General features: G+C 41.7%; 1 protein-coding gene across 1 annotated transcript in view; it reads right to left on the bottom strand.

Annotated features, from left to right (window-relative positions):
* Positions 1-18,739, bottom strand: part of AGBL1 (AGBL carboxypeptidase 1) — a 707,098-nt gene that overhangs the window by 683,949 nt on the left and 4,410 nt on the right. Inside the window, exon 3 of the mRNA XM_060096125.1 lies at positions 15,826-15,919. Within this exon, the coding sequence (XP_059952108.1) occupies positions 15,826-15,919 (94 nt within the window). The remainder of the gene's footprint in view (positions 1-15,825; positions 15,920-18,739) is intronic.

Genomic DNA, 18,739 nt, shown 5'->3' with positions numbered 1-18,739 from the left:
CTGCCTTTTTAGTGAGTTCCTCCTTGACAGTTCCTGGCTAGACTAAGACCCTCCTTCTTTGAACACCCTGCCATTATATTATTTATTTTATTGTGCATGTATCTGTAAGTGCCTTAAGGGGCAAGGACTATGTATTTTCATCTCACTGCCCACACATCTCTGCTGATAATAAATACCCAAGACATTTATTGAATGAATAAATGGTTAAAAGAGTGCAATTCAGACAAATTAAAACAACAGTGCTCATTTATTCAGCTGGCATTTATTGAATACCCACTATGTACCACTTGAAAGAAATTCAAATCTTATATATAATAACTCAATTTTGTACATGGCAGACTATTGTTTTCTACCCATTTTCTCATTGGCTCTTTTATTTTCTTTATTTTTTCTTTCTTTTTTTTCTTTCTTTATTTTTTAAACATCTTTATTGGAGTATAATTGCTTTACAATGCTGTGTTACTTTCTGCTTTATAACAAAGTGAATCAGTTATACATATACATATGTTCCCATATCTCTTCCCTCCTGCGTCTCCCTCCCTCCCACCCTCCCTATCCCACCCCTCTAGGTGGTCACAAGCCACCAAGCTGATCTCCCTGTGCTATGTGGCTGCTTCCCACTAACTATCTATTTTATGTTTGGTAGTGTATATATTTCCATGCCACCCTCTCACTTTGTCACAGCTTACCCTTCCCCCTCCCCATATTCAAGTCCATTCTCTAGTAGGTCTGTGTCTTTATTCCCTTCTTGCCCCTAGGTTCTTCATGAACACTTTTTTTTTTTAGATTCCATATATATGTGTTAGCATACGGTATTTGATTTTCTCTTTCTGACTTATTTCACTCTGTATGACAGACTCTAGGTCCATCTACCTCACTACAAATACCTCAATTTCATTTCTTTTTATGGCTGAATAATATTCCATTGTATATATGTGCCACATCTTCTTTATCCATTCATCCGATGATGGACACTTAGGTTGCTTCCATGTCCTGGCTGTTGGAAATAGAGCTGTAACGAACATTTTGGTACATGACACTTTTTGAATTATGCTTTTCTCAGGATATATGCCCAGTAGTGGGATTGCTGGGTCGTATGGTAGTTCTATCTGCAGTTTTTTAAGGAACCTCCATACTGTTCTCCATAGTGGCTGTATCAATTTACATTCCCACCAACAGTGCAAGAGGGTTCCCTTTTCTTCACACCCTCTCCAGCATTTATTGTTTCTAGATTTATTGATGATGGCCATTCTGACCAGTGTGAGGTGATACCTCATTGCAGTTTTGATTGGCTATTCTCTAATGATTAATGATGTTGAGCATTCTTTCATGTGTTTGATGGCAATCTGTATATCTTCTTTGGAGAAATGTCTATTTAGGTCTTCTGCCCATTTGTGGATTGGCTTGTTTGTTTTTTTGATATTGAGCTGCATGAGCTGCTTATAAATTTTGGAGATTAATCCTTTGTCAGTTGCTTCATTTGCAAATATTTTCTCCCATTCTGAGGGTTCTCTTTTGGTCTTGTTTATGGTTTCCTTTGCTGTGCAAAGCTCTTAAGGTTCATTAGGTCCCATTTGTTTATTTTTGTTTTTATTTCCATTTCTCTAGGAAGTGGGTCAAAAAGGATCTTGCTGTGGTTTATGTCATAGAGTGTTCTGCCTATGTTTTCCTCTAAGAGTTTGATAGTGTCTGGCCTTACATTTAGGTCTTTAATCCATTTTGAGTTTATTTTTTTGTATGGTGTTAGGGAGTGTTCTAATTCATTCTTTTACATGTAGCTCTCCAGTTTTCCCAGCACCACTTATTGAAGAGGTTGTCTTTTCTCCATTCTATATTCTTGCCTCCTTTAACAAAAATAAGGGGACCATATGTGCGTGGGTTTATTTCTGAGCTTTCTATCCTGTTCCATTGATCTATATTTCTGTTTTTGTGCCAGTACCATACTGTCTTGATTACTGTAGCTTTGTAGTATAGTCTGAAGTCAGGGAGCATGATTCCTCCAGCTCCGCTTTTCTTTCTCAAGATTGATTTAGCTACACAGGGTCTTTTGTGTTTCCATACAAATTATGAAATTTTTTGTTCTAGTTCTCATAGCATTGTGGTCAGAAAACATACCGGATACGATTTCAATTTCAGTGCTTGTGAAATATGCCAGTGGTAGTTTGATAGGGATTGCATTGAATCTGTAGATTGCTTTGGGTACTATAGTCATTTTCCCAATGCTGATTCTTCCAATCCAGCAACATGGTATATCTCTCCATCTATTTGTATCATTTTTAATTTCTTTTATCAGTGTATTTTAATTTTCTGCATAGAGATCTCTTGTCTCATTACATAGGTTTATTCCTAGATATTTTATTCTTTTTGTTGCAATGGTAAATGGCAGTGTCTTCTTAAATTCACTTTCAGATTTTTCATCATTAGTGTATAGGAATTCAAGAGATTTCTGTGCACTAATTTTTTATCCTGCTACTTTACCATATTCATTAATTAGCTCTAGTAGTTTTCTGGTAGCATCTTTAGGATTCTCTATGTGTAGTATCATGTCATCTACACACAGTGACAGCTTTACTTCTTCTTTTCTGATTTGGATTCCTTTTATTTCTTTTTCTTCTCTGATTGCTCTGGCTAAAACTTCCAAAACTAAGTTGAGTAAGAGTGGTGAGAGTGTATTGTTCCTGACCTTAGTGAAAATGGTTTCCGCTTTTCACCATTAAGGACAATGTTGGCTGTGGGTTTGTCATATATGGCCTTTATTATCTTGAGGAAAGTTCCCTCTCTGCCTAGTTTCTGGAGGGTTTTTATCATAAATGGGTGTTGAATTTTGTCAAAAGCTTTCTCTGCATCTATTAAGATGATCATATAGTTTTCCTCCTTCAACTGTTAATATGGTGTACCACATTGATTGGTTTGCATATATTGAAGAATACTTGCATTCCTGGGATAAACCCCACTTGATCATGGTGTATGATCCTTTTAATGTGCTGTTGGATTCTGTTTGCTAGTAATTTGTTGAGGAATTTTGCATCTATGTTCATCATTGATATTGGCCTGTAGTTTTCTTTCTTTGTGACATCTTTGTCTGGTTTTGGTATCAGGGTGATGGTAGCCTCGTAGAATGAGTTTGGGAGTGTTCCTCCCTCTGCTATATTTTGGAAGAGCTTGAGAAGGATAGGTGTTAACACTTCTTTAAGTATTTGATAGAATTCGCCTGTGAAGCCATCTGGTCCTGGGCTTTTGTTTGTGGAAGATTTTTAATCACACTTTCAATTTCAGTGCTTGCGATTGGTATGTTCATATTTTCTATTTCTTTCTGGTTCAGTCTTGGCAGGTTGTGCATTTCTAAGAATTTGTCCATTTCTTCCAGGTTGTCCATTTTATTGGCATAGAGTTGCTTGTACTAATCTCTCATGAGCCTTTGTATTTCTGCAGTGTCAGTTGTTACTTCTCCTTTTTCATTTCTAATTCTATTGATTTGAGTCTTCTTTTTTTCTTGGTGAGTCTGGCTAATGGTTTATCAATTTTGTACATATTCTCAAAGAACCAGCCTTTAGTTTTATTGATCTTTGCTATTGTTTTCTTCATTTCTTTTTCATTTATTTTTGATCTGATCTTTATGATTTCCTTCCTTCTGCTAACTTTGGGGGTTTTTGTTCTACTTTCTCTAATTGCTTTAGGTGTAAGTTTAGGTTGTTTATTTGAGATGTTTCTTGTTTCTTAAGGTAGGATTTTATTGCTATAAACTTCCCTCTTAGAACTGCCTTTGCTGCATCCTATAGGTTTTGGATCATCGTGTTTTCACTGTCATTTGTTTCTAGGTATTTTTTGATTTCCTCTTTGATTTATTCAGTGATCTCTTGGTTATTAAATAGTATTTTTTAGCCTCCATGTGTTTGTATTTTTTACAGATTTTTTCCTATAATTGATATCTATTCTCATATCATTGTGGTCAGAAAAGATACCTGATACAATTTCAGTTTTCTTAGACTTACCAAGGCTTGATTTGTGACCCATGATATGATCTATCCTGGAGAATGTTCTATGAGCACTTGAGAAGAATGTATTCTGTTGTTTTTGTATGGAATGTCCTATAAATATTAATGAAGTCCATCTTGTTTAATGTACCATTTAAAGCTTGTGTTTCCTTATTTATTTTCATTTTGGATTATCTGTCCATTGGTGAAAGTGGGGTGTTAAAGTCCTCTAGTATGATTGTGTTACTAATGATTTCCCCTCTTATGGCTGTTAGTATTTGTCTTATGTATTGAGATGCTCCTATGTTGGGTCCATAAATATTTACAACTGTTATATCTTCTTCTTGGATCAATCCCTTGATCATTATGTAGTGTCCTTCTTTGTCTCTTGTAATAGTCTTTGTTTTAAAGTCTATTTTGTCTGGTTTGAGAATTGCTACTCCAGCTTTCGTTTGATTTCCATTTGCATGGAATATCTTTTTCCATCCCCTCACTTTCAGTCTGTATGTGTCTCTAGGTCTGAGGTGAGTCTCTTGTAGACAGCATATATACCAGTCTTGTTTTTGTATCCATTCAGCCAGTCTATGTCTTTTGGTTTGGGCGTTTTATCCATTTACATTTAAGGTAATTATCGATATGCATGTTCCTATTACCATCTTCTTAATTGTTTTGGGTTTGTTATTGTAGGTCTTTTCCTTCTCTTGTGTTTCTTGCCTAGAGAAGTTCCTTTAGCATTTGTTGTAAAGCTGGTTTCTTGTGCTGAATTCTCTTAACTTTTGCTTGTCTGTAAAGGTTTCAGTTTCTCCGGAAATCTGAATGAGATCCTTGCTGGGTAGAGTAATCTTGGTTTAAGGTTTTTCTCCTTCATCACTTTAAATATATCCTGCCACTCCCTTCTGGCTTTCAGAGTTTCTGCTGAAAGATCAGCTGTTAACCTTATGGGGCTTCCCTTGTGTGTTATTTGTTGTTTTTCCCTTGATGCTTTTAATATTTTTTCTTTGTATTTAATTTTTGATAGTTTGATTAATTGTGTCTTTGCGTGTTTCTCCTTGAATTTATCCTGTATGGGACTCTCTGTGCTTCCTGGACTTGATTAACTATTTCCTTTCCCATGTTAGGGAAATTTTCAGCTATAATCTCTTCAAATAGTTTCTCAGTCCCTTTGTTTTTCTCTTCTTCTTCTGGGACCCCTATAATTCGAATGTTGGTGCCTTTAATGTTGTCCCAGAGGTCTCTGAGACTGTCCTCAATCCTTTTCATTCTTTTTTCTTTATTCTGGTCTGCAGTTGTTATTTACACTATTTTACCTTCCAGTTCCCTTATCCGTTCTTCTGCCTCAGTTATTCTGCTATTGATCCCTTTTAGAAAAAATTTTTAAATTAATTAATTTATTTTTGGCTCTGCTGGGTCTTCTTTGCTGTGCGTGGGCTTTCTCTAGTTGTGGCGAGTGGGGGCTACTCTTTGTTGTGGTGTGTGGGCTTCTCATTGCAGTGGCTTCTCTTGTTGCAGGGCACGGGCTCTAGGCACCTGTGCTTCATTAGTTGTGGCACGTGAGCTTCAGTAGTTGTGGCTCACAGGCTCCCGAGTGCAGACTCAGTAGTTGTGGTGCACCAGCTTAGTTGCTCTGCGGCACATGGGATCTTCCCGGACAAGGGCTTGAAACTGTGTCCCCTGCACTGGCAGACGGATTCTTAACCACTGCACCACCAAGGAAGCCCGAGAATTTTTAATTTCATTTATTGTGTTGTTCATCACTGTCTGTTTGCTCTTTAGTTCTTCTAGATCCTTGTTAAACGTTTCTTGTATTTTCTCCATTCTGTTTCCAAGATTTTGGATCATCTTTATTATCATTATTCTGAATTCTTTTTCAGGTAGACTGCCTATTTCCTCTTCATTTGTTAGGTCTGGTGGGTTTTTGCCTTGCTCCTTCATCTTCTGTGTGTTTCTCTGTCTTCTCATTTTGCTTAAATTACTGTTTTTAGGGTCTCCTTGCTGCAGGCTGCAGGTTCGTAGTTTCTGTTGTTTTTGGTGTCTGTCCCCAGTGTCTGAGGTTGGTTCAGTGGGTTGTGTAGGCTTCCTGGTGGAGGGGACTAATGCCTGTGTTTTGGTGGATAAGACTGGATCTTGTCTTTCTGCTGGACAGGTCCACATCTGGTGGTGTGTTTTGGGGTGTTTGTGGCCTTATTATGATTTTAGGCAGCCTCTTTGCTAATAGATGGGGTTGTGTTCCTGTCTTGTTTGTTGTTTGGCATAGGGTGTCCAGCGCTGTAGCTTGCTGGTTGTTGAGTGAAGCTGGGTGCTGTTGTTGAGATGGAGATCTCTGGGAGCTTTTCCCCATCAGATATTATGTGGAGCTGGGAGGTCTCTTGTGGACCAGTGTCCTGAACTGGGCTCTCCCACCTCAGAGGCACAGCCCTGAATCCTGGCTGGAGCACCAAGAGCCTGTTACCACATGGCTCAGAATAAAAGGGAGAAAAAAAGGAAAGAAAGAAAAGAAAAGAAAAGAAAAGAAAAGGAAAGAAAAGAAAAGAAAAGAAAGAAAGAAAGAAAGGAAGGAAGGAAGGAAGGAAGGAAGGAAGGAGGGATGGAGGGAGGGAGGGAGGAAGGAAAGAAAGAAAGAGAAAGAAAGAAAGAAAAGGAAAGAAAGAAGATAAAATAAAATAAAATAAAGTTATTAAAATATAAAATAAAAAATAATTATTAAAAAAATTTTTATTAGAAAAAAAGAAAGAAAGAAGAGAGCACCCAAACCAAAAAACAAGTCCACCAATGATAACAAGAGCTAAAAACTATACTTAAAAAAAAAAAAAAAAGGACAGAACCCTAGGAAAAATGATAAAAGCAAAGCCATACAGACAAAATCACACACAGAAGCATACACATACACACTCACAAAAAGAGAAAAAGGGAAAAAATATGCATATCATTGCTCCCAAAGTCCACCTCCTCAATTTGGGATGATTCGTTGTCTCTTCAGGTATTCCACAGATGCAGGGCACATCAAGTTGACTGTGGAGACTTAATGCTCCTGAGGCTGCTGGGAGAGATTTCCCTTTCTCGTCTTTGTTTGCACAGCTCTTGGGGTTCAGCTTTGGATTTGGATCCACCTCTATGTGTGGGTCGCCTGAGGGCATCTGTTCTTTGCTCACACAGGATGGGGTTAAAGGAGCAGCTGATTCAGGGGCTCTGGCTCACTCAGGCCGGGGGCAGGGAGGGGTATGGATGGGGGGCAGCCTGCGGCAGCAGAGGCCAGCATGATGTTGCAACAGCCTGAGGCGTGCTGTGCGTTCTCCCGGAGAAGTTGTCCCTGGATCCCGGGACTCTGGCAGTGGTGGGCTGCACAGGCTCCCCGGAGGGGAGGTGGGGATAGTGACCTGTGCTCACGCACAGGCTTCTTGGTGGTGGCAACAGCGGCCTTAGTGTCTCATGCCCGTCTCTGGGGTCTGCACTGATAGCCACGGCTCATGCCCGTCTCTGGAGCTCCTTTAAGCGGCACTCTTAATCCCTTCTCCTCGTGCACCAGGAAACACAGAGGCAAGAAAAAGTCTCTCGCCTCTTCGGCAGCTCCAGACCTTTTCCGGGACTCCCTCCCGGCTAGCCGTGGTGCACTAATCCCTTCAGGCTGTGTTCATGCCGCCAACCCCAGTCCTCTCCCTGTGCTCTGACCGAAGCCCAAGCCTCAGCTCCCAGCCCCGCCCGCCCCGGTGGGTGAGCAGACAAGCCTCTCCGGGTGGTGAGTGCCGGTCGGCACCGATCCTCTGTGCGGGAATCTCTCCGCTTTGCCCTCCGCACCCCTATTGCTGCGCTCTCCTCTGTGGCTCCGAAGCTTCCCCCCGCCACCTGCCACCCGCAGTCTCCGCCCACGAAGGGGCTTTCTAGTGTGTGGAAACCTTTCCTCCTTCACAGCTCCCTCCCACTGGTGCAGGTCCCATCCCTATTCTTTTGTCTCTGCTTTTTCTTTTTTCTTTTGCCCTACCCAGGTATGTGGGGAGTTTCTTTCCTTTGGGGAGGTCTGAGGTCTTCTGCCAGCATTCAGTAGGTGTTCTGTAGGAGTTGTTCCACATGTAGATGTATCTCTGATGTGTTTGTTTGTGGGGAGGAAGGTGATCTCCACATCTTACTCCTCCGCCATCTTGAAGCTCCCTCATTGGCTCTTTTAAATATAATTAACAATCACTTGCAATCTAATATTAAAATAGTGCTATAATTGAACTTAGACAGAAAGCCTCCAATCTGTTCCCATCCTGCATCTCTGTCTAAATTCTTTAAAGAAGCTAGCTTTAGATGATAATACATCTGCTTAATGGCTTCCTTTTGACCCTTTCCTTTCCAACTAATTGAGCTGGCTTATCTCTGCTAAATAAACACATCCCCAGACACAGCACCCACTCACAGCCCCATAGGAAAAGCAGAGTGAGTTTCCTTCACCCATGTGCTTTATAATTTGTACTATCTGAGTGTGGAATCAACCCCTGAAGAATTTGGTAATGGTCTATTAGAAGCATGTCTTCCCTCAAAGCAAAGGGTGAAGGTCATAAGAGTTTTTACTGATACAGGTCTTTCTGTACCTCCCCCTGGTTCTTCAAATCCCCTCACCCATATATTTATGGGCAGTTACTGTATTGTGAAGAGGGCATGATTTACAGGAAGATACAAACTTCTTTGCAAATGCTCCTTGCTGAGTCAGGTTGGGCTGTAAGATTAATTTCTACGGAAAGTGAAAATTCTTAAGAGCCTGCCTCCAGTCTACAGAGGAGAAATGGAGGCAAATCCATGAAGAGATATGGGCAGAACTGGCTTCAGCAGATAAAGATGGGAATGGAGTTTCTGTAGAGAACCCTCGCCAGGGCAAAGCAGGGCACGTATGACTGTCCTAGGGTATGCAGGCCCAAGTTTAGTTTAGTTTAGTTTAGTTTTGTTTTGTTTTGGAGACCCTGTCTATACAAACAACTGGATGCACTCAAAATCAGCATGTCAGCACCATTCCGTCTGCCCCATCTCATGTCATGCTGAAGACAAAATACCGCACCAGATCGCAAGAGTGATCTCCTTGCCAGATCATCCCCCTTGAATCGAGGACTGGTCATGGAGTCTCAGGACAGCCCCATATGCATGTGTTCCAGAGCTTCTCCTCCTCAAGGTATCCAGTCCACCTCACTGAGGTGTTAGGACATCAGAGAGCACCCTGAAGGGGGAGGAACAGACTGGAGTCCTGTTGATACACTGCCAACCGAAGCCCATCTCAGGCCTAAAGGAGTACTTTACACATTTCCAGGAAGGCTCTCTAAAGTCCTGGGCCTCCTAAGGAACAGGGCCCACAACAGAAGCCCTTCTGACTCAGCTCTAAGGGCATTTCCAGATAAAGGCATGATGACGACCTTTCCACAGAAGAGGAAGTCAGTCCATTTCATAAGCCCAACACTGGGTCAGAAAGTTCCTCCCACACTGCACTGTTATTGTTGCCACAGACTGTCACCAACTTGAAAGACAGGGTCCACCTTCTGCTGTTTTCAAACCCCCATGCCTAGCACCAAGACAGACACTTACAATGTTGTCAAATAAATGTTAAAAATCCTACTTCAAGGGAAGTTGGATTTTCATTATACAGTAGAGCATCTTAGAGAAATGAATAGTGTCTTGAAATTAGGTTAGAAGGCTTAGTTCAATCTCTCAGTTTCAGTCACCTCATCTTAAAATGAAGGAGCTGGACCAGCAGATCCTTAAGGACCTTCCAACTTTAGATCCTATGACTTGAATATCTATGACTGGCCCTAATCAGGGAGAGATTACTGGCTTCCCAAAAAAGATGAGAGGGATTTAAACCAACAAACCTAGTCGCCAAGGTTTAATATATGTAGGAAACTATTCATCCCACCATCAGCTACAGGCTTGGAGTCAGGTGGCAAACGCACTAATCACTCTGTCAGTAAGTTGAGCCTGTGCTGCTCACTCCCAATAAAAGCACTTGTAGGGCTGGGGTGGAATTTTTTTGTTCCTGTTCCAAGGTATCTGAGTCCAAGTGATCAGGGGCACACGGTTTCTGAAACCCCAATGTGAGCCCTTGCTCTGGAGACCACAGAGTCTAATTATATTGAACAGAGAGCAGCAAAATTCACAGAGCCATTAATGGGACGGGAAGGGGAAAATGAACACCCGGGGAGAAATTCAGTAGCTATTTTGAAAAACAGGAGATTTTGCTTCTTTGTCTCAGTGACAAAGTAGCTGAGTCACCCAATAGCTCATGAGCTCTGGGAACGCATTAGCTTTGGTTGAGTCTGCACTCATCCAAAAAGTGGAATGGTATGATGGTCGGAGAAAGCCCAGAAGGTCTGGCTCTGAAAAAAAAAAGTAGGGATTTTGGGGGAAGGGAAAGGAGGTGCAGGACATATTTTAGAGCTTACAAACTGAAGATGAAATCACCATAAAGAGCTGTCAACGAAGCAAGGCCTAGTAATCCTGAACTCAGGCAAAGCTCAAATGCCAGAGATGCCCTGAGATCAGGACTTTGAAGGGAGAAGATCACTTAAAACTATTCTACGCACAGACAACAAGAGACTAAGCTGAAGAATTTGCTTATGAGGCTTGCGAAAGACCCAACACATCCCTCTTCTCCTCTTGTCGAAGTGTTTGAGCCCAGGTAAAGCACACAGCCTCTGAACACCATGACCTCAAAGAAACCCAGGCGCCCAGGAACTCCTGAGCCTGATGAGTATAACTCACAGCATGAGAACCCTGCTGAAAGCCTGAGAGGACACTGAAGGGGTGTGAATACTGGAAATGCTGTCTTCTGTGAGGGTTAGACCAGCAAGGTCCTGAACAACACATTTCCTGACCTCCTGTCTTCTTGGGAAAGCTCCAGAGAAACTGTAAGTGAAGGATGAAGGAACCATCTCAGCTCACAGATGTCCTGAGTTCCCTTTCTCAAAGGACGGTGCAATGGTCAGGGAATACAATGGAGCTCAAGCTCCAACCTCTGCTAGGAAGACTCAACCCGTTTCTGATTGACTCTGATGTTTTTGAGGCAAGAGAGGCCAACAGAGTTTAAAGTCCTGGGCAATAAACCAATGATAACAGCTGCTAATTCAGCTTCAAAGGTTGGGTTAACTATTACCATGTGAAAATGTGGCCATGCTTTGGAAATAGTTATGTGGACAGACAGTGGAAATTGTCATTATTTTTACCAAGACCCTTAGGTCCACACTGGAAATGAGGGCACAAAGGTACAGAAGGTGTTGAGACATGGAACAAACACAGACTCTTCTAAGGTCACAAGATGAGTCAGTCACAGACAAGCAATTCATCTTTGCCTCAAAAAAATTCTTCTACTTAGTGAATTTGGAAAGCTCAAAGACAGCTTTGGTGCAGATAAACAAACTTGTTCACAGTAGAGCAAGCTACCAAGAGCTAGCTCACCCTGGCCCTGTGTCATTTCTCCCTCCCTGAGTCTATAAAAAGCTCCCCCATAAATTCTAAAGCCCCATAAATTCCCACCGAATGGATTATCAAACCAAATACTGGAGGCCTAGCTCTGCCTCAAATAGGAAGCAAAATCTGACTGTGAATGCTGCCCGTCACAGCCCCTCAAACGCAGATCTTTCTCTTCTGCCAATTTCAGTTTCCCCAGACAACTCTAAGTAAGAGACAAAAGACCCCGTCCAGTGAGACTTTGTTCTCTTTCAAGCTGATGGTTGCTGCTTCTCATTCTCTAGAATGAGTCCCCTCCCGCAAGGCACCTCAGTCCCTCATGCAAGAGAGTTCTGGGTAGACCAGCTACTTCATTTCCCAGACATGTTTAGACATGATAGAACCTCAAATGTGAAGTTGGCTTGGTACCAAGGAATAATAAGATAATAAATATGAAGTGCCTACTGTAGCACCCACTCAGTAAATGTTGGCTTTTATTCATCATTAGATAGGTTATTCACAAAATATAAAACTTTTTTAATTGAAGAATTTCTTTTGAATTGAATTAAGAGCCTACCATGGTCCCAGCACTTGGGTAGGACCAATGGATAACAGCAAGATAAATATAATTTGACTTCTACCTTTAGGAGGTTTAGAATTTATATGGGAGAGAAGACACACACGCCAACATGGTACAGAGTCAAATTTGATATATATTACAGGAAAATATGAACAAAGTGCTGGACGAGGGGAAATTCCTTTTGTCTGGTGAGGTGGAGCAGGCACCATAAGGTGGGGTCTGAAGAATGGGGGCACCTTCTGCCATTCAATAAGGCAGGACTGCCCGTCCAGAGGGAGGGAAGCACGTGAGGAAAGATCTGGAACAGGACAGAGCATCCCAGGTGCAGGGGTAGCTGGCTAGAAAGAAAGATGAGAGGAGGACTAAAAGGGAAGCATGGAGATGGAGATAGGGATACAGTCTTGATTGCTTTGAAGTCACAAAATACCAGTGGGAGGGCTATAATAGCTGTCTAGGTCTGAAGAAAACTGCTCAGACTAAAGCAATGGTCATGAAGGAACAGGTGCAAGCCGACACAAATCTATGACAGTAAGACTCTGCCAGCATGGTGGGTATTTGGGAAGTGAGGAAGGCTTGGAATAGCCACCTCCCCTGAGAGTGAGGGCTGGCACAAGGCCACAGAGGGTGAGTGACATTGCTCTGCATGCCCCTTGTCTCTAGAAGGTGTGCGGTTTGTTTCTCTGTCATAAATCTTGCCCTGAATACTATCTGGAGACAGGGTTTTTTTGGAGGACAGCTGCATAACTAATTTTAGGTTTGTGCTAGAGAAATAGGGCAGGTTTAATCTCCAGGGCAGGGAGGAGTCATAGTGACACAACGCTGGGCATCTGTTCCTACAGAGGCATCCAAGAATAACTCTCCCGGGGCTTGCTAGCATTTGGAGGCTGACACTCAGTAAAGCTATTCACGTCCCCTGACATGTTATTTCATCCCTGAAAGACCCCTTCAAACCCACAGGTTCTGGCATCCAAGTGGAGTTGAGTAGAACTCATTGGGGTACAACTTAGTTTCTATTTGGGAAATGGAGTTCATGTGAGAAGGTGAGTAGTGGCAGAAATTTCTCATCTGCATGTTCGCCTCTAGCTTTGCTGCCAGATCTGAAGCAGGCAGCCAAGTACCCAATAGCATTTATATTCATAATGAGGAACAATAATTAAAGCACATCAAAGCTTCCAAGATTTTTGGCACAATATTTCTTAATGCCCCCAACAAACCTAAGAGGTAGGACTTGATATTCCCACTTTGAGAAATGTAACAGTTTAGTTAAGAAAGGATAAATGACTCGCCAAGGAATCAGCTAGAAAGAGGGCGACAAGGCAGGTCTTCTGATTTTAGCACCTTTGCTCTTGTCTTGCTGCTGGAGGCTGGGGGTAAGGCAGAAAACAAGGCAGCTTTGAGAAAGAATTCAAAAGCAGAGGGAACAGACATTTATTTCGCCTTTGAGAGGAAAGAGCCATACGATGGAGGAGAAAGACTCCATCATTGAGCAAATTGGTCCATGAGTATGTGCGTTTAGATGGTAACAGAAATTTAAACAAAGTTTAACCGCTTGTGATTGCCTTATATATGGTAGTTTAGAAATCAAATGCTGGAAATAGACTGTGTAAGATACTCCGGTGGTGGTTTAAGAGCTAAGGCTCATGTATCAGACAGGGTTTAAATTCCAGCTCTTTCACTTAAATCCCAGCATGTTACTTAACTTCTTTCAGCTTCAATTTTTTTTTCCCTGTAAAATTGGGGAGAGCAATAGCACCTGCCTCGCAGAAGACAGGAGAGGATCAAATGAGATAATGCATGCTAAGAGCTTAGCATGGGGCAGTGCACATAATAATAATAATAATAATTGCCACGGCAATGACAGCTTTATCAAAATGATTGGTGGAAAAGCCTCTCCTCTATGGAGGTTTGGTTTCAATTTGGCATTTGGATCAAGAAGGCGACTCATCTTGTCTAACTTTTACAGAACAGACCAGAAATGCAGAAATATGCCCGAGGTCCCTGAAAAGTCATTTTGTCATCAGAAACATCCACCCCTGTTTATCCCTGGGGTTACTTTCCAGGAGAAAAAAAGCAATAGAGATGGCAACTAGCATGAGTCTCTGAGAAGGGGGCTTCTGTGCTTTGCTGCTTACTCTCCCTAGCTCAATCTGAATAGGGAAGACAATAAAAGCTATCAGGATCCCAGAAGGGAAGGGCCTAGTGCCAAGGTAAGCTGGGAAGGGCTTGCCTAGAGGAGCTCTCCAAACAACATGGTACCCGAGTGAGTACTGTATGATACTGGTATGTGGATGGGCCCAGGAGACATCACTAGATTTTCACATGATGTAGGGTAAGAAACCAAACATTCCTGAGCTGCCAAAGAGATACATGGAGACAACAGCAGATTAGAAGAGTCCTGGTGAGTAAGGCAAAAAGATATGGCTCATGGATTGCTGACCAAAGGACATGTTAAGACTGCATATGTCAGCAGCAAAGGCCTACACACCATGATAAAAACTGAAATACCCAAATCAAACATATTCAAATTGAATAATGGAAGTTTAAGAGGGAAATAAAATATTATATAAAATAAATAAAATAAAATATAAAATAAAATACAGAAAAACCAAGAAAGTTAATTTTTTTGGTCACTGAGCTTGTGACTCTGAAGTTTTATACTTAACTAAATGAGGATCCCTTGACAGAATTTCGTTGAATCCCATTCTGCAATACATTTGCACTTCAGAGAAGAGATTTCTCAAATGAGGCACATGCAACACTGACTCCCCAAAAAAAGGTGGTCTGCAAACAAAAGTAGTTCCCTAACCAAATTAGTTTTGGAAAAGGGTATATACTACATACGCATCTTGAATATTCTGAATGTGTGTTGGCTTTATGAAGGCTTTGAGAAGTCTTACACTAAAGAAATATACCTAACTTTGTTTAACCCAGTACTTCTCAATATATTTGATGAGAAATTTCTTTTTTTACCAAGATATAATGTTTTTCACTCTAGGAAATGCTGGTGTAGAGAGCTGCAGGTGAGAATGGATGATAATGGCATTACTGTGGTGACCCAAGAGAAAAATAATCAGGTGGAAGATGAGCCGACAACTGATGCTGGGATGCGGAAAATCTCATGGCTGGTCATGGAAATGCTACTTTGCCAAATGACCCCATGTATCTTGGAAACTGGCTGAATTTTTTCTAATATTCTTTCAAGGTCCTCGCTGAGTCACTCCCATAAATGATGGATCTTATTGGTTCCAAATATCTCTGAAGCCTGCGTCTTTAACCATCTCCCCTTTTTTAAGTTTGTGATTCAATTCACTCCACTCCAGGAGGCAGGGCCAGGGAGAATAGGCTGAGTTTCACTTTCCAATCATAAAAACACATCTCAAAACCAGCACACAATCAGAATTTCATATCAGAAATTTAGGAACCCTGAGAGCATCACCTTTCCCTATCATGTCTGGACTGTCTTTTAAGGGCTGTACTCATTATGGTAGAGTCTGTGATTAAAAGAGATACCTGAAGGCTTCACACAAAAAACAAGGGCCTTTGAGTCAGACAGATCTGGCTGGATTCAAATCCCAACTCTGCCTTTTCCTAGCATTGTGACCTTGGATAAGACTCTCTCCGCATCTGAGTTCCCTCATCTGAAAATGAAGATGATATTATATCCATTCAGGTTGTTGTGACAATCCGAGGAAATGATGCATGGGTGGGGAGGGATGCGAGTTGAGACAGGATAAAATCATAGTACCATATCTACAAGGGGGAAGTCATTGCTAAGTGAACTGGAAGCACCAAGCGAATATCTCTGAGACCATTCCCATATCTGTAGCTACTACAAAGAAGGCAAAAGTACTAAAAATTGCTCTGTACCTGATTACTCGGGTGCGCTTCTGGGTATAAGGGGTGATGACCTTGAGAAGCAGTTCCATCGCTCCATTAATTCCCAGCATGGCTCCTGTGGTGACTGAGAAAGACAAAAGCACTCTAGTTATTGACCCATCTGAACCAAGCGTAATTTTCAGCATTACAGAATGAGCCTAAAAGATAGGGGAGGTCCATCACTTTTCTTACCAAAGGCAACTTAAAAGCAGAGAAACTCTATGGTCTTTTATCCCTGACTTGGAAGTTAAAGATCATCTGAAAAGCACACATTATCTTCCCACACTATCTCTTTCTCAAAAGGGTCCCAAGCCATGAAATTCTGTTTTTCATTTTCTGGTGGCCCATTGCCCTACTCCTTTGTATAGTCAATCAGAATAGCCAAGGCAATTGCCGAGCAGATTTTTTCTGTAAGCAGATCTTTGGGTTTCTGGCAACTACTTAAGTTCAAGCTGTTTCACCCACCACCGACTTCCTATATGATACATACATGCATGCACACATACATGTGCACACACACACACACACAGAGCCAGTATCTTAAAAAACACTTTCTTAGACGTATTTTGCTGTTTGGAGACTTAACAATGAAGAAAAGTCGTAAGTGGATGGGATAAGTTTCAGTCCAACTTGGATTGACTTCTTTAAAACTTTAAGAAGCAACCTAATAAAGAAGATAGTACCCTTTTTGTTCCACCCCGGTTCCAAGTTCCCCTACAACTTTTGCACTCGGATCGCCCATCACTAAAAGGCTAAGGCTTGACTATACCTCTATCCATTAGAATGGCAAAGGAAGAATCAGTTGGTCCTGCTCAGAGGTAACTACCAGAAATTTTTGCCTTTTTGCCCAATTGGATGGCTATAAAAACAGAGTGATAGATCTGAATAATAGAAAGAGACCGAAAGGGGTAGCTGGTCATCCTGGTGGCTTCAGGTGAGTACTTTGGATACAAAACCTCTCTCCGATGAGGCCCCAGCCACTCTGCAATATTCCCAGCACCTCACTCCACTCAGCGCACTTTAGGAAGAGCTCTGATCACGTCAAAAATAAGAGGAACCCCCAGGATATAGAATGGAATCTTGGCCCAAGGCAAAACTTTCAGTGGGAGAAGGAAAGAAAGTTATCTTCCAAGGTGTGACTCTTTTTCCTTTCCTCCACTGTACTGTTGTAGTAAAACAGAGACCTATGAATGCCTTGTGCTTTGGGCCAGCTTTGTTCCAGGAAATACGAGTGGAAACAAGGGGGTCAGGGAGAAGCAAAGAGATAAAAACAAGGGAGGCTTATACTGGCTTGCTCCAAGCCTCAGGAAAGGGGGAAAAATGGAAAACTGGAGTCTCTAATATAGTTCAGCTCAGTACAGTCCACCAGAGAGAGACTGAGGCTGATGTCTTAGTTATCACCAGGAGTGCGTGTTCCTGGAATATCCTCTATGCATTCGTCCCTCCTGAGGCTAGTACAGGCAGTCATTGAATGGATCAAAATTCAAGAGTTTGGCATCCTAGTCCTGCCCATCAATCTTCCCTTCCCATGGCTACTAACTCAGTCCTTACTTCTAAATTGGGAAAACATGCTGGAGTAAACTCCTGGCAAATAATTCAGCAAAATTCTAGTATTAAGTAGAGTTAGGGAGGAAATAGTTTTAAGAGCATGAATTCTAGCATGGGAGACTTTAGACTTGGAACTGAAAGAGGATAACAATAAAAAGTCCTCACTAAGTTCTTCCATGCTGGAGGCCTGCCCAAGGTTAGACCTCTGGCAGCTCTATAAGCAACCTCACTGGCCATCTGAGAGCTGCCGAAGGGTTCGCTGGCTGTCACAGACCCATTATGGTTCCAGCCAATTCCTTCTGCAGATAGGAGCTGTTTAGAAAACTTGCTGGAACATTCAACAGTAGCTAACAATTCACCAAAGCGACAGCAACCCATGGGCTTCATGAACTCTGCTTGCCTCTCATCAGTAAAGTCAACGTGTAGAGAGTGATCGTATTTTTTTAAATATTTTATGAAACAGTTCATACAATAAATGCTGTCTTAGAATAGGAGACACATGGCCACCTCCTCATACCCACAGGCAAATCTCAGCATTTTTCAGAGCTCCCTGCTGAAGGAATTCTTCAAGATCTCTACAATCAATGTATATAATGAGAGTAAGTTATTCATCTTAACTATTCTTTATGAAACCAAAAGAAGATACTTCAAATCTCGTGCTGCTGGCAAGCTCCAAATGGGGGTGACACACCTTCTGCCTACTCATTAATAAGAGTTGTCCTTTATACAGAGCCACAACTTCTCACTTAGATTTTCCTTCATTAGAGATGGGTTTGGACAGATTCTTTCAGCCTCTCTCAAATATTCTCTGATTTTCTGGTCAACATACATGAGTGTGAGTGGAGATTCTGTCTGTGAACACGGAGTCAAGCATCTGTCTCATTATTCCCTAGAAATACTTTCTTTTGATGGGTCTTCCATGCTTATTCATGGAGTTAACCAATGAAATATGTCCCTACTATTTTGTTAGTCCTGAGGATAGTTACGGAAAAAGGTCACCACCTGTTTACTCCCCTTATGTGTATGATTCCTATTATTTCAAAGGACTGAGGGAAAAGATTAGAGCGGAGAAGAAAAACTAACACTTACTTAGCAACTATTATGTGACGAGCTTACCCGTGAACATGATCTTACTTATCCCAACCACCAAGTCTATGAGCTCTTATTACAACTGTAATTTTACAGAGGAAGAAGTTGAGGTTAAACAGGTTAAGTGCACACATCATATGACTCTTAAGAAATGAAGTCAGAGTCAAGCCCAGATCTTCTCGGCTCTAAGCTCATGTTCTTTTCTCTAGAGAGTATTACATCTAAATAGTTGTCACTTTTGTTCTGCAGGAAAGGGGCTTAGAAAGGA

This window comes from Mesoplodon densirostris, chromosome 4 (assembly GCF_025265405.1).
Source record: "Mesoplodon densirostris isolate mMesDen1 chromosome 4, mMesDen1 primary haplotype, whole genome shotgun sequence".
NCBI lineage: Eukaryota > Metazoa > Chordata > Mammalia > Artiodactyla > Ziphiidae > Mesoplodon > Mesoplodon densirostris.
Note: the sequence above shows the minus strand (reverse complement) of the source record. Positions and strands in the feature narration are given on the sequence as shown.